At 39.3% G+C, this 16736-nt stretch overlaps 1 protein-coding gene across 1 annotated transcript in view; it reads left to right on the top strand.

The window, feature by feature from the left end:
- The window catches only part of LOC118761905 (E3 ubiquitin-protein ligase MIB1-like), a 41744-nt gene that overhangs the window by 9365 nt on the left and 15643 nt on the right, over window positions 1-16736 (top strand). The window contains exons 3-5 of the mRNA XM_036500093.1: window positions 24-61; window positions 3425-3633; window positions 4938-5113. Of these exons, the coding sequence (XP_036355986.1) occupies window positions 24-61; window positions 3425-3633; window positions 4938-5113 (423 nt within the window). The remainder of the gene's footprint in view (window positions 1-23; window positions 62-3424; window positions 3634-4937; window positions 5114-16736) is intronic.

Raw genomic sequence — 16736 nt, 5'->3', positions numbered from 1 at the left:
CTTTCCTCATCCATTACTTTCAGGCGATGGTATAAAGTGGTGTGTCTGATGCTGAACCAGGTTAGTTAATAAATACATATTATATACACTCTCCAGTATTATATTGATCTGTATAATATAAATATTATCAAGGTACCAGTGAAATAATGGGGATGGATTTAATCACATGTACTACAAAAGCCTTGTGTTTGTGGAGGAATTGTATATTGATCATGTTGATGTTGATATTACCGGTGTTGACAGTCCAACTGACCACCACCACTGATGATAATACCTTTAATGGTCAAATGAAACAAGGTCATTATGAGATGAACCAAAATATAATAGATATCATGTATATATATATATATATATATATATATATATATATATATAAATTGTTTTAGACATTTGCCTGCGGCCATGCTGGGGCATCACCGAATTTTTAGTCAAATATATCGATCGCAGTACTTTTTTATTTTAAGCATATCACTTATCCTCTCAGCGTCTTTACCGAACCACTACACACACACAAACACACACACAGACACACAGACACACACACACACACACAAACACTCACTCACACACACATACATAGGCACACACATAGACACACCCATGTTTTGAAGCTTCTTTCAGTTTTCATTTACCAAATCCACTACCAAGATTTTGTTCAGCCCTAGGTAAGGGTAGAATATACTTGCCTGAGTTTCCATGCGGAGCGATTCAACGTAGAACCGTGTATGGTTGGGAAAAAAGCTCCTTACACTACAACCATATATGGATGTGTGTGTCTATCTATTTCTATCTATCTATCTAACTGTATATATATATATATATATATATATATATATATATATAGATCATCAACATCATTATACTTGCTTGGCTCAGATATATTTTCTTGGGGCAGAATTTCTGCAGCTGGATGCTCTCCCTATCGCCAACCTTCTCCTCTTCTTTTCAAGGAAGCTAACATTTGCCAAGAACTAGACATGATCTTGCAGAATGTTGGAAATAAGTTACCCTGCTTATATGACAGTGGCACTCATATACAACTATCACACAGATGTCAAGACAAAAAGACACTCACACACACATATAACACATACACACACGTATATGCACACACATACAAGATGAATACTCATACATATATACATACACACACAAAGAACTCTGTGTGTGGGTGCGTATATATATGTATGGATATATACATACATACACATACATAAATGTGTGTGTGTGTGTGTATGTCTATGCGTCGGAATATGTATATATTTATACACACACATATATATATACATATAAAGTAAGAAATGATAAGATGAATATATTTTTTTCACCAGTTACATCGTTTCACAGAAATCTTTGTGTATGATAAATCCTTTTACATGTCTGCATTAGTGTATAGGTTATAAATCATACAGTGCCATCGTACAATTTACAAAGTAAAACAGGTATAAATGACAAGCACCTCAGTTCATAGAATATCATGTTTACATCCATTCTTCAATGCAATATACATATACAAGAACAGAATTTTATTTTCAAAATATTAATGTATGGAAGACAATAATTTACAAAACAGTTATTTATAGAAGAGCGAAGGAGATTTAGTAAGATATCAAAAAGGAAGCAGTAAATATACATACATGCATATACACTTATATATATATATATATACATATATATGTATATTAAAAATTGGGGTGTTTATGGGATTACGCTGGGTTCCCCATTCATAAAGGGTTTAGCTTTGTACCGTATCGTAAGACTCCAAAACCTGTTGGCCTAAAACCTCTTCAAACTATGGAAGGGGAAAAGCCTGGGATTTACGTTTTCTGCAAACGATCCTTTTCAGTCCCTGGCAAGAGATTATCCCAGTGACCATGTGGTTTCTGTTAAATATCTCACCATTGAAGTGTTTCTACATATTCACTGAAATCACGGGTCTCCCATAAATATGAAAGAATTTGACCTCGTATACTCCAGCAATAACATTACCACGTCATCCAACGAACTATACACCCATATGCAGCTGAAAAAGCTATTGGACGGGATTAGGCAAATGAGGTGAAGGGCTTTTCCACCCTCCATATTTGGAAGAGGTCTTAGGCCAACAGGTTTTGGGATCTAATGATACGCCATGAAGCTAAATCCTTTTTGGACCGGAAACCAAGTGTAATCCCGGAAACCGGCCTTTCCCAGTTTTAAAATATACACTGCTCTACATCTTAGAGTGTGCTTCTTCTCCGGATTTATCTTTTCTACAAAGAAAACATATATATACGTAAGTATGTCATTATTCAGGTTATTTCCAGATATTCTAATTTTCCCTTTATGTCAACATCCGCTGGACTGCTAATTCCCTCAAGTGTGAACAGTTTCTCTATGGATGTATGTATGTATGTATGTATGTATGTATGTATGTATGTATGTATGTATGTATGTATGTATGTGTGTGTGTGTGTGTGTGTGTGTGTGTACGCACGTCTGTCTGTATGTCTGTCTGCGCACACACACACACGTGATATAATTGTCATTTAGTCTACCTCAGAAATTTCACGTTTTTTTTAGTTTTATTACAAATGGCGGATTGGGAAATGGAGTATTGACCCATTTTGCATCGGACCCTTGTGGGTTGGATACTGTATAATCGGATGTGTTGCATCCTCCGGTGCAGATGCATCTCATCTGGTGTCTTGTTTTACAGAAGAAACCTCACTAAATATTCTCGGTTTCGCTTGGCATGTTGTTGCCAGGAGGATGTTGGCTATAATGCTATAATCCAAGAACCTACTGACAACAACAACATACCAAGCAACACCGAGAACTCTCCCACCCGCAAGGAATCGATGCAAGATGGGTCAAACCAGTTGTTGTGATGAATAAAGTTTCTCGTGAACTTCATTTTACATATTCCTCATTCATCATATATATTTAAATATCCAACAGTAATGTATATAAATCTCTCTCTCACTATATATATATATATATATATATTTGAGTGTCTCTGTGTATGTGTGTGTGCACGCGCATTAATTTCATGGTGGTGGACACTAACCACCTCAACAGTTTTATGAACCTCTTATTAATTATAGCAACATCAAAAGTATACTTTAGAAATTTTAATTGTTCTTTACTAGTCTTGATCTGTTAATCATGTGTTCACTCGTGTTCAGCTCCCCTAAAACTTACTATAGTTAGGAATACAGGTAGATTAAGCTGAAACATTCTATTTAGGACATCTTTATCCTGTCTAGAACACATTCTCATAGCAACACTTAGAGGATCTTACGAAGGTTGATTTTACGGACAAACACCAAATGTACATGATCAGTTTGATCAAGTATACAGTAGAAGACAATAATGACACATTGATATCCATCCTGATTTTCATGTAAATTTTCATTTTCTATTTTTACTTCCACAAAGTTCAGTTCAGTTCAGCTGGATATTCAGAACAAAAAGAAAATGACACCATTGCTTGAAGCCGTTTCCCGGGGTCACCTCGGAATGACACACAAGTTAATAGCCCTGGGTGCAAACATGAATGCTGTTGATGGTGATGGTAACAGCTGTTTGCACATTGCCGTGAAAACAGAAGTGTTTAATTCCGAGGATGCACCCATGGATTTACTAAACAAAGTAAGTTTTTAAATTGTTTGCGTATACATATATATATATATATATATATATATATATATGTGTGTGTGTGTGTTCGTGTGTGTGTGTGTCTGTGTGAATTTGTGCATTTGTGAGTCTTTGTATGAATGTGAGAAAGAGAGAGACAGACAGACAAACTTTGCTTGTCATGTATCAATTCTCCCCTATCAACACCATCCTCCATTACCATTCCGTGATCCAGTCTCCTCTTATGACCCGAGTGATATTATGTAACAAACAATATTCCATCTCCTTTCACTTAGTGAGATTTTCTGTATTTAAGTTCTGTACTTAAGTACACACACACTCATGCGCACTCACACACACAAACACACAGACACACACACACACACACACACAAACACACACAAGTAATGATTTTGAGTTTGAGTATATATCTTGTAAAATTCTGTTTAGAGCCCGTTTACTGTATTTGGCTATCTGATGTCATCAACAGTATGGACTTCAATACTACTGGACTTTTTGCTGTCATCTCATAAATGAAGCAGTTTTTTTATAATTCTTATATTTTTCAAAATTAAGATAAACGAAGTACTTTTTTCTGTTAATCTAAAACATATTCTCCTTCATCTTCTACAATGCTCTTCCATCTTTCTGTTAGACTTGCAAGTCACCTCTTCTAAAATTCACTTGTTCGTAATTAAAAATACTCCTCCATTACTCTTCTGACTTGACACTAATTCCTGCTTCCTTTACTTTACCGTCATCATTCAAAGATGCTTCTTGCTTAATTATGGAAACATTATTGATATGTTTGGTTATGTCTGTGTGGTATTGACTTTGTTATGTTATAGGTGTTTTTGTTTCTGATATAACTTATGTTCTTTCTTCTCATGTTGTGTAATATTTATATATACAATACTCTTTCTTATGGCCACATGGTCGCCTTTATCAAGCCAATTATATAGATAGGTTCTTGTTGGTTTGTTCTTCCTATATTTGACTTTTCTATTGAATATATTGTGATATTTGTGATTGACAAGTAAATATTTACTCATTAATTATCAATAAGCTTCATGTTAATCAATACGGTTTGTCCTGCTCAATGTAATGACAATATATTTAGAGGGTGTCTCAGTGTTGAAAATAAAGTAAAAACATGAAAATTGGAAATGGACTCAATAGGATTATGTAGGAACTCAATACTTTGTAATTAGTGGACAAACAACCTATGAGTAAATTTAGATGAACTTTTGTGTAATTAGGGGCATTTGATTTGAATATTTGTGTAATATTCTCATCATTTTATATTTCATTATTTGTAGTGCTGCACTGCCCTTAACCTGAACATGGACGAAAGGCTCTCTGGTGTAGTGGTTGCGAGATATCTCGCCAGCCAGGGAGCTGACTTCCACCATAAAAACAACAACAATAACACACCATTGGACCTCATTAAGGACCCAAACTTGAGAAAAAAATTAGAAGCGTTTTCACAACCACAGTAAGCATTTCCTGGCAATGGAACAGATAAACCAGTACATTTCCTATTTTGTATATAATCATATTTATATGTTTATTTCGTTTCAATTCTACCAATACATTATACTGTCGCTAGTGTTTTTGTCAAAGGCCACACAATAAACAATATGCAGTTGTCAGGAGATCAAATAAAGAACATGATTTTGATTACATTCACATGATTCGTAGTGTTGACAGTTATACTTCACTGTACATCACCACTTACCCCTCTTCATTCCCTGTTTTAAAGATGTGTGATCAATACGAAAATATAGATCTAAATAATGAAGTGAATGAATTCCATCTTGAAACTGTTACTTAGAATAAAGTGGAATTTATCTGTCTACCAACATCTTTTTCTCACTCTTCTAAGTCCGAATCAGTCAATATTAAGAATGATTTCATAGAAAAATAACCTACAAACACACACCAACACTGTATATATTATATTTCTGCAAATACTGATGGAATATTGCCACATATTTTCGCAGAAAAAAAAACTGCCAGGAAACGTAAATAATTCAAGTAACACATACACCATTACTAGGTGTTTTAGCCGCCTTTCACTCCCGTATTTTATAAGATTTGGCAATTTCTTTGCCATACATCTCTCTGTATTAGCTACTTAAGAAGCAGACACATTTCCCCCTCAGTGAATATACAAAACTTTCCTTGTCTGTTGAAATTCATTTGTTACTATTTTATTTGTTTCAGTTATTTGACTGCGGCCATGCTGGAGCACTGCCTTTAGTCGAAAAAATCGACCCCAGAACTTATTTTTTGTAAGCCTAGTACTTATTTGCTTAAACGCTAGATTACGAGAATGTAAACACACCAACATCGGTTGTGAAGCGATGGTGGAGGGACAAACACAGACAGACAAATATACACACAAACACACACACACACACACACACACACACACACACATATATATATATATATCCTATATTCTACCAATACCACTATCAACACTTACCTCTACCTTGGATTTTCTTTACCTCTTGGATAATTACCATTGGCTGCACCTTTCTTTCGCGGATCAAAGTGACTTTGTTATTGATGTGAAATCCTTAAAAAATATACCACGACGTCTACACATTTCTAACCTTGAACTCTCAACCTTGAACTTGTCCCGTTTGTTGTATTTTTATTTTCTCATATATTACCACTTTTTTACATTCATTTCATGCTTTCCACAGTTTCCTGCATTTTTGTTCTCCTTTCCGTCTTCTTCCCTCTCTGGATGTCCATACTCTGTTTCCTCTGCCTGCACCCCCCTTTTTTGCCTCCCCCTCTCTCTGCTTCCCTTCTTTCTTTCCCTTTTCCGTTTGCCCCGTCTTTTCTGCCCCTATCGCTTACTTATCTAGTTTTTTCATACGATTATAATTTTTTTGTTTTTTTTGAACGTTTGTTTTTCCCCTTTTTTTTCGTTATCCTTTTTTATCCATTTTTTTCATACGATAATTTTTTGTTGTTTGTTTTTGTTTTTTGTTTTTTTTTGTTTTTTCGAACGTTTGTTTTTTTTCCGTTATCCCATCATGCCGGATCCTAGGTCCTACCTCTTCACCCTCCATCATCGTTTGAAGGATCATCTCCGTCCTCTCACCGTAAACTGCCTTCAGCCGTCCGTGAATCTCTCTACTTCTTTTTAAAGAAACCCGCTTCTCTAGCCATGTCTCTTTCCTAAGCCGCTGCCTACATCACCGACTCATCCCTAAAGGTTTCCGCCTCCACTTCCACCCTGCTCTCCACTCGGATTCTTCCATCCTACCCATACTCCGCACCACATCTTACCGCCTTATGCGGGCCACCATTCGCTCCAATCTCTCTAAACTACATACCATCAACCGCCTTCTTCCTCCTGCTTTCTCCACATTCTTCTCCTCTCTGCCGCCTCTCTATGCTCCAAACACGCTACGCTTCATTATCCATTTGAATCACCTCTTCCATCAATTTCTTTCTGATACCAAACTTCGTAAACTCCAATCACTCTTCCATTCCACCCTACCCGACGCCACTACCCCAACTCCTCCACTACCCTTCTCCCCTCCCGATAGGCTCCATCCACCCACACCTAACCCCACTGCCCCTCCCTACAACCCCTTCTCCCCTCCTGATAGGCTCCATCCACCTACACCTAACCCTACTGCCCCCCCAACCACCCCCCACACACCTCCCCAATCCCTCCCCCTCAGACCTCCACGAGACCTACCACCCCTCCCACTTCTATTCCACCCACCCCTTCTCCACTTCCGTCTGTTGTTACCATTCCCTCCGATCTTCCCCTCTCTGCGGCTGAACGCTCCGTCCTTGGTAGGGGTCTGCGTTTCATCCCCCTCACTCCATCCTGTAAGGAATTCCAAACGCGGGTTGATGTCCACAGCTTTGTGCGCCGCGTCCGGTTGGGTGCGCATTACCACGACTCGCCACCCACACCCACCGAGGAGGACTGCTTCACTGGCCTGGGCCGCCGACCATCCCCGTGGACGCCTGCCCCTGGCCAGTTCCTAGCAGTGGATCTTTTCGCGGGCGCTTGTCAGCGTGCATTTGAGCGGTTCAACTTCTCCAGGCGCCAACGCCGCCTCAACATCTCCCCGGCTGAGCTCTTGGCTCTTCGTTCCCTCCAACGGCGCGCTGACATTATCATCAAACCGGCTAACAAGGGTGGAGCTGTAGTGGTGTGGCGCGCGGACCTCTATAGGACCGAGGCTTTCCGCCAACTCAATGACACCTCCTTCTACTCCCCTCTAACCCCACACGTAGCTACCAACAGACGGTATCCTCTACTGTCCGCGACCTCATCTCGTCCTCCCGTCTCCCCCACACCGCATCCAACCTAATTGTGCGAACCCCACGTACCCCCACCATTTACTTCCTCCCCAAAATCCACAAACCCAACAACCCTGGCCGCCCCATCGTCTCCGCCTGTAACTGCCCCACGGAGCTCATCTCTAAATACCTCGACCGTGTCCTTGCCCCCCTAGTGGCATCTCTTCCCTCCCACATCCACGATACCAACCATGCTCTCCAGCTTTTCAACTCTTTCTCCTTTCCTCCCGGCTCCTCCAAAATCCTTTTTACTATGGACATCCAAAGCCTCTATACTGTTATCCCTCACCACGAAGGACTGCAGGCCCTTCGACACTTTCTTGACCTCCGCTCCAACCCTGTACCTGACACCTCCACACTCATTCGTCTGGCCGAACTTGTCCTTACTCTGAACTGCTTCTCGTTCGCGGGCGAGTTCTACCTTCAGCTCTCGGGAGTGGCCATGGGAACGCGAATGGGCCCCAACTATGCGAACCTGTTCGTTGGCTATGTTGAGGCCCAAATATTCTCTAATTTCTCTGGTCCCACTCCTGAACTATATGGTCGTTACATTGACGACATTATCGGTGCCACCTCACTCTCCCGTGAACATCTAGATTCCTTCCTCTCTTTCGTCCAATCTTTCCATCCAGCCCTCCACTTCACTTCCACTATCTCCAACGCCTCTGTCTCCTTCCTCGACATTTCGGTTAGCATTCTTCACTCCACTCTTACCACCTCCATTCACTACAAACACACAGACTCACACTCATACCTCAACTTCTCTTCCTCCCACCCAGAACACACCAAGCTTTCCATCCCCTATTCCCAATTCCTCCGTCTACGTAGGCTCTGTAGTGACGACCATGACTTTGAGACTCAGTCTCAACGTATGGCTCACCACTTCACCCTACGTGGATACCCCCTCACCACTATCCACACCGCCCTTGCCAGAGCACGGTCCGTGGACCGTGTATCTGCTCTCTCTCCCCGAACCCGCCCTGTAGTCTCCCGCCTCCCGTTTCCCCTCACTTACCACCCCACGACCCTACCTCTCCAACGCACCATTCTTCGAGCTTTCCGTCATCTCCAGTCCGACCCGTCCACTTCACACCTCTTCCCTAACCGACCCCTCCCCTCTTTCAAACGAGCCCACAACCTTCGAGACCTTTTGGTCCATAGCTCCTTCCCTGACCCCACCTCCCAACCCGGCTCGTTCCCCTGGCTCGTTCCCTGCTCCCGCCCACGTTGCCGCACTTGCCCTTACCTCTCCAACACCACCCTCCTCACTAGCACCCACCCTCATCGACCCTATCCCATCATCCACTCCTTCACGTGCACCTCCAGCAATATTATCTATTGCGTCTCTTGCTTCTCTGCCATTCCTTGTACATCGGACAAACGGGACGCCGCTTGGCTGATCGGTTCGCGGACACCTTCGTGACATCCACCTTGCAACAACACAACCGGTCTCACGCCATTTTCCGCTCCACCGGTTCACCTCCTTGCAACACCTATCTGTGTTCGGTTTGTCCTTACACAGAGGCCATCCGGATTCCCGTTTGCGCCGTGAACAGGAATTAATCTTCTCTCTCATCGCTCTTATACGCCATTTGGTCTCAACTCTCCCCCCCCTCCTCTCCCCCACTCCTCCTCTAACTATCCCCCCTCGACCCCCTCCTCACCTCATCCTTTTCCCGAACCCCCCATCTAACCCCGTCCTCTTCTTCAGTCCTTCATCCTTTCACCCCTTTCCCCTTCCCTTCTTCCCTCTTTCTCCTCCCTCCTCCCTCTTCCCCTTCCCTCTGCTCCCCTCTGCTCCCCCCCTCACTCCCCTTCCTCTCCTCCTCCTCCCGCTCCCTCTTTCTCCTTCCTCCTCCCCCTCCTTCTCCCTCTCCCCCTCCTCTCTCCCCCCTCTTCCTCTCCCCCTCTTCTCCTCTCTCCCCTCTCTCCACACGACTTTACACATCACATCATATATGATGTGCCATACTAATACATACACCAACTAATACATACTAATACGTACTAAACATACTAATACATAATACAATACATACACCAACCCTATACATACACACACGTCCAGACCTCTCATACGCACTTATACTCTCTCATACCCACACTCACACCCCTTATACATACTAATACGTACTAATACATACATACTCCATACTAATACATACACCAACCCTATACATACACACGTCCAGACCTCTCATACGCACTAATACTCTCTCATACACACACACACACACAACCCTTATACATACTATACTACATACTAAACATACACCAACCCTATACATACACACGTCCAGACCTCTCATACGCACTAATACTCTCTCATACACACACCACACACCCTTTGTTGGAGCTGGTCATTCAACCCTATTTCACCCTATTATCTCCCCTAATTTCGCTCTCGCGTCTCATGTTTGATCTTTGACCTCTGGCCGAAATCAGATCGCCATGTTGATTCGTTAGTTACTGCACGCATTTTTTTTTCTCTCCTTCTTCTGTGTTTTTTTTCTCTCTGTGTATCTTCTGTTGAAGAGCGTAGGCTCGAAACGTTAAAGACTTGTTTTATTTATATTTCCTGAGCGCCATACTAATACAATTGTTTGTTTGTTTTCCACCTGCCTTCGTCTTTTGTCTATTTTCATAAAGCTTCCCGTTATATATATATATATATATATATATATATATATATATTATATATATATAATATATATATATGCGACGGCTTATTCAGTTCCCTCTACCAATCCACTCAAAAGCATTGGTCAGTCCGAAACTATAGTAGAAGTCATTTGCCCAAAGTGCCACGCAGTGGGACTGAACCCAGAACCATGTGGTTGGTAAGCAAGCTACTTACCACACATCTACTCCTGCACCTATTGTTCATAGATATTGATTTTTGGACTGTATAAATATAGTTCTGTTTTCTTCAATTGACAAGCCTCAGAAGATGTTCTCTACTTTTACAAATGATCGTTTATGTGAATGTTTTAATAATAATATAATGTCTATAGAGCGCAGCTGAAGTTACTGGAAAGGGGCAAAATAGGGGACAGAAAACTGCAATTAGTCAAAGAAAGGCAGCAATGGAAGCTAGAAGTAGATGCACGATACATATAATAAAACAACCCGAAAGGAGGGAAACAGTAAAAGAGTTATATCAAAGAAAGAAGACATAGGTACACCAGGAAGAGTGTTAGGGAATTTCAGGAAATATGGAAGTTTTGAAGAATGCAGTGTCCTGATAGCTAACAAGAGATATCAGTTTATTTCATGCTCTTCAAAAATTCTGAACAGCGAAAAATATTTCTGAAAGTTGGTGCACCTATCTGCGACTAGCTTATTTGACAGCACCTTGCTGGCAAAATGTCCAGATGAGGCTGAAGCAATGATCTATACGTAGAGTAACCTGCTTCAGTTTGGCATCAATTAAATTAATACATTTCCAGAAACAACAATGGACTAAACAGATCCTACCAATCTTCAGATGTGACTCTGTAGTATCATTACACTGTGACTACTTCTTGTTAAGCAAGAATGAACGACATCAAGAAACAATACTTCAAGATATGGGGAGTGACAGAGTGTATTTGCCTAGTTGTACGTAATCTGGACAGGATGGGTTCCAGATTGGAGGTGCATACCGTAAGTTTTTGGACATACCATTTCCCATACGTAACTTTAAATAGACAACTTGACAAAGTGCAAGACGAAGCATTTTCAGAGAGATGCTAGATACTTTCGATCTTTTGATGACTTTAGAATGTGATCATCCGTCAAAATGTCCTTCTTGACATTATCCCGAGGTCCAGTTTCTGGGTCACCTTCCATAATGTATAGTGGTGCACCTATCTGCGACTAGCTTTATTTAGACAGCACCTTGCTGCAAAATGTCCAGATGAGGCTGAAGCATGATCTATAGCGTCGAGTAACACTGCTTCAGTTGGCATCAATTAAATTAATACATTTCCATAAAACAACAATGGACTAAACAGATCCTACCAATCTTCAGATGTGACTCTGTAGTATCATTACACTGTGACTACTTCTTGTTAAGCAAGAATGAACGACATCAGAGATTTATGTATCTTCATATATATATATATACTAGCTGAAGGTAACCCGCTCTACGCGCGGGTAAGAGTGTGGTTGTTACTTTCTGTTGCTTCCTTTCAGCACGTAAAAAGCATCATCCGAACGTAGCCGATTGCAGCGCCGCCTTGACTTGCTTCTGTGCCGGTGGCACGTACAAAGCACCAACCGATCGTTGCCGTAGCGAGCCCCCCTGGCACCTGTGCCGGCGGCACGAAAAAAGCACCCACTACACTCACAGAGTGGTTGGCGTTAGGAAGGTCATCCACCTGTAGAAACACTGCCAGATCAGACTGGGCCTGGAGCAGCCTCCTGGCTTCCCAGACCCCGGTCACACTGTCCAACCCGTGCTAGAACGGAAAACGGACGTTAAACGATGAATGATGATGATGATGATATGATTCTCCCTCTTTGTTCTCTCCTCCTTTCTCTCTCACTTTTCCACTCTCTTACTTTTCTTTTCTCTCGGACTCTCCCTCGCTTTCACTTACTCTCTATCTTTATCTATCTCTCTCCCATTTATAAACAACAGAAAGATCTTGAGTAAGTTGAGAAATAAAATATTTAGAAAGATCAATCATAAATATCAAACAGTGGCAACGGAAAGGTCTGCTTCAAGGCAGACGCAAACGCTAACATTTAACAGGGACAGATGAACTTGCGAGCTGATAAAAATAATAAAATATTGGAAACCAAAGTTTGAAGGGATAGAATGTGAGGATAGTAGAGTCACCATGGCTGGCATTTCTTAACGACGGATAGCAACGTATTGACAGTTTAACGGCTGGCGTAAAATTTTGAACTTGAATTAAAGAAAATTCGTAAACACCCATTTTTTGAGTGATTCTTTCTCACGACAGTAGACTCACCATGGCAAGCATTCAAAACTTCTTTATCATGGACGGCAACACATTGACGATTAAAGGCTGGCGCAATTTTTTAACTTGAATGTAACAGAGAATTCCTAAAACCCCGCTCCTTGAAATTTTAATCCCCTTCCAGCCCCATTTTAGACCCCTTTTCATATTTTGTTAATATAAGCCGATTTCATTCGGTCTACTGGTGCCACATTTTATAAGATGAGGAATTTTGTCCTAGAGGTGACGCCTTTCATTTGAGGAAAAAAATAGTTTTCATGCAAACTTGCCAGCCACTTTTAAACATAGGTGTGCATATTTTCAGCTGAATCGACCGACTACGTAATGCACACATATAATATATATATATATATATTATATATATATATATATATATATATATATTATATATATAATATAGTATATATGTATTTAATATATTATATATAATATGTGTGTGTGTGTTGTGTGTATGTGTGTGTGTACACGCATTAATATATACAAATGTATACCAAATGAGATATATATCTGTATAAAGTAAATTAGAATAAAACTACGAATAGGCCAAGCAACAGTGAAAAACCAAAAACAAACACATAAAAAAAATATAATATAGAAAAAGACCCAACATAAAATTGAAAAATTTAAATTATTTAAAATGATGTATACAAATGAGATATAATATCTGTATAAATTAAATTAGAGATAAACTACTAATAGCAAATCAGTGAAAACCAACACATAAAAAAAATATATATAGAAATATATAACACCTATTGAAAATTTAAATTATTTAAATTGAATAAAATTATAATTATATTTATAATTTGTTTTAAAAATATATTAACTATGAAACGTATGAAAAGGTTTAATATACATAAATACAGATATATACACTTTGTATATATACATTATATATACATATTTATATATAGAACACACACACACACATACATTATATATACATATTTATATATAGAACACACACACACACACACACATACATTATATATACATATTTATATATAGAACACACACACACACAAATAAATGAACGCAAGAATATCTGATTCATAATATTTGTTCTAATGCTCGTGTGTTGTTGGTGACAGACAGATACTTAAAAGAACACCGATGTGATGGGAAGGTACGAGACAGAGTGAGTGAAAAAGAGAGGATATTTCCTCTCTTTTTCACTCACTCTGTTTCCTACCTTCCCATCTTCCGAGAGTGAGTTTATGAAGACAGATACTTTAAATAACGGTAGTGGAATTGTCAAAGTTGTAGATGAAGAGGAGTGAGAGGGTAATCGAGGAAATAGCGTGAGTGAGGAAGATGGCCCCTAGAAACCACACCTTTTAAGCTAGGGATTTCTAAGGTAGCCCACGAGCATCGTCACCTCATTCTACATGTCCCTGTAAAATAAGTGTAAACATGGATATATATATATATATATATATATATATATATATATATATATATATATATATATATATATATATATATATATATATATATGTATATATATATATATATATATATATATATATATATATATATATATATATATAATCATATTAAGGACAGGATATCAAGTAGTGATACAATACGACCGTTTCAAGCGCCTCCATTCAATTGAACAATGCAATCAATACATCAATCTAAATGCAGTGCTATATTTAGCTGTAGAAATATATGAATAGAATTTAACCATTCGGACACATTACTGTAATGTTTCTAAACTATTCTAACAGAGCAAGAAGATGGAGGAAATTAATGTTATCGATATTGTAGCTAAGAAAAAAAAACTACACTTCCAAGAATCGCATGGAGGCTATTGGGGTCATAGTGTTGTAAAGGATTGTAATTCATTTCTAATTTCATTTATCTCTTTATCAACTACTAAATCTAAGACCAGAAGACAGTGTCCTGTTTTGAATAAAGGACAAGAATGATTTGACAGCTCATGGCTAGGTGTGGTCATAAATGTTGTACGTATTCCTTTTCCTCTAGACAAAAAGAAGACATTAGGGGTAGTCAATTGGATATAAAGTAAGTGTCCAAAAAAAGAGGCTTAGTAGTGTAAGACTTTAAATCATGATGTTGATTACCAGTTAAAGGGGCCAGGCGCAAAGAAACCAAAGATGTTAATACAGAAGAAATTTTATTATGGGGCACGATGTGTGATTGTTTATAAACAATATTGTTATGTCGTATAAAAAATATAATTTAAGATTGTCAAAAATGGTATCATAACCGAAATAGGTAAAATGTGTGGATTTATCTATTATAAACATTAAAAAGGAAAGATTACCGGAGACTAAACAGTATGCCTATGCCTCAGTAGACGGTAAATCTGCAAAATCTAGGTTTTGGTACAATCAATTTAGGCAGATAAAATTTTTGGGAGAAATACATTTGAAGTGGACAATTTGTCAAAACATGTTTGTAGATCAATGATTTCTTTAGATACACCAATAACAATTACATCATGTGTGGCAGAATCAGTGGTTTATTTCTCAATGTCCCTGGATTTAGCTATAACTAGGGGTAGATTTTTACCTGATGTTTTCTTATATGGTCCTTTAATGTATGATTATGTAAGGAACTTTGCTTTTAATATCCGTCACAACAAATGTCCAGAATTTTCCTGTGGATGGCAAGATTTTGTTCGACTGCAATGATGGGGAAAGACACACAGGCCAGCAACCGAGGGGATCAAACAACCATAATGCATCTTTGATTGGCCTGAAGTTAATGGTGCATAGAAACATTGCATTTATTGCAGTCAACTCATCTGTTTTTAAAATGTTCTACAGTTTTGTACATATACATTGTATTGTATTCTCAAAGCATTCTTCTATTTTAGAACAGTGACTTGTTTTGTTATACGGATCTCGTATATATGAAGCTATAGCAAAGGTGGCCCGTCTCTCCAGCCATAAAATTCAAAGCCAGTTGTCTAAATATAGAGGACTTGTGAAGCAGATTAGATACAATGAAGTGTTTTATATATATATATATATATATATATAAATGTTTGGACATGATCTTATCAATAACTATCCAGACTGTTGCCATAGTAACAAAGCTAAAGCACACAGAGTGAAGTTGCTTGGCACAGATTGACCTTTATCTCTTTTGTGCATGCACACTAAGGTTTAACTTTCTAGCGCACTTTCTCTGTTTACAGAAGTGCTTGGAAGGAAGGTGTGTAGCGTGTGATCGTCACATTGACCATGATATAGAGAGTTGAGCAGAGAATCTGCATCAAATTTTGTCAAACGTTTGACGATTCCTGCTCAGAGGGCCATAGAAAGTTTTCAATAATATTTCATCGTCCCTGACACAATCAAGGACATCTTGTGCAACTGAAACCCGTGTGTCCTTTTGGTCTGCTGAAAGCAGTTCTGGCACATATTTGGCAGACAGGCGTCTGAAAGCCAAATCTTCAGTGGTAATGGCCCAACCGTGACTAACCTGCTCATCCTCTGATAATTCAAGGATGGTAATTCGACGGTTTACCCACACAACTGCACGCGCATTAGCAATGTTTTTTCTCAGTTCTGCTCGTTGCAGATCTTCCAGAATGTTCGTCAATATCGACATTTTCGGCCATACTTAAAATGTCTGAACCATTCTTACATGTGTGTGTGGCTCATACACTCCTCTCCATACACTTTCTGCAACTTTACGTAGGCTTCCAAGCACTGCTGTAAACAGCGGATATGAGCTAGAAAATAAAAAAATTAGTGCGCATGTAAAGCACAGGTTGAGATCAATCTTTGCCAAGCGTCTTCACTCTGCGTGTTTTTGCTTCGTTAC

This window comes from Octopus sinensis, unplaced genomic scaffold, assembly GCF_006345805.1.
Source record: "Octopus sinensis unplaced genomic scaffold, ASM634580v1 Contig18587_ERROPOS139327, whole genome shotgun sequence".
Taxonomy (NCBI): domain Eukaryota; kingdom Metazoa; phylum Mollusca; class Cephalopoda; order Octopoda; family Octopodidae; genus Octopus; species Octopus sinensis.
The sequence above is the reverse complement of the archived record's forward strand: the minus strand, read 5'-3'. Positions and strand labels throughout refer to the sequence as shown.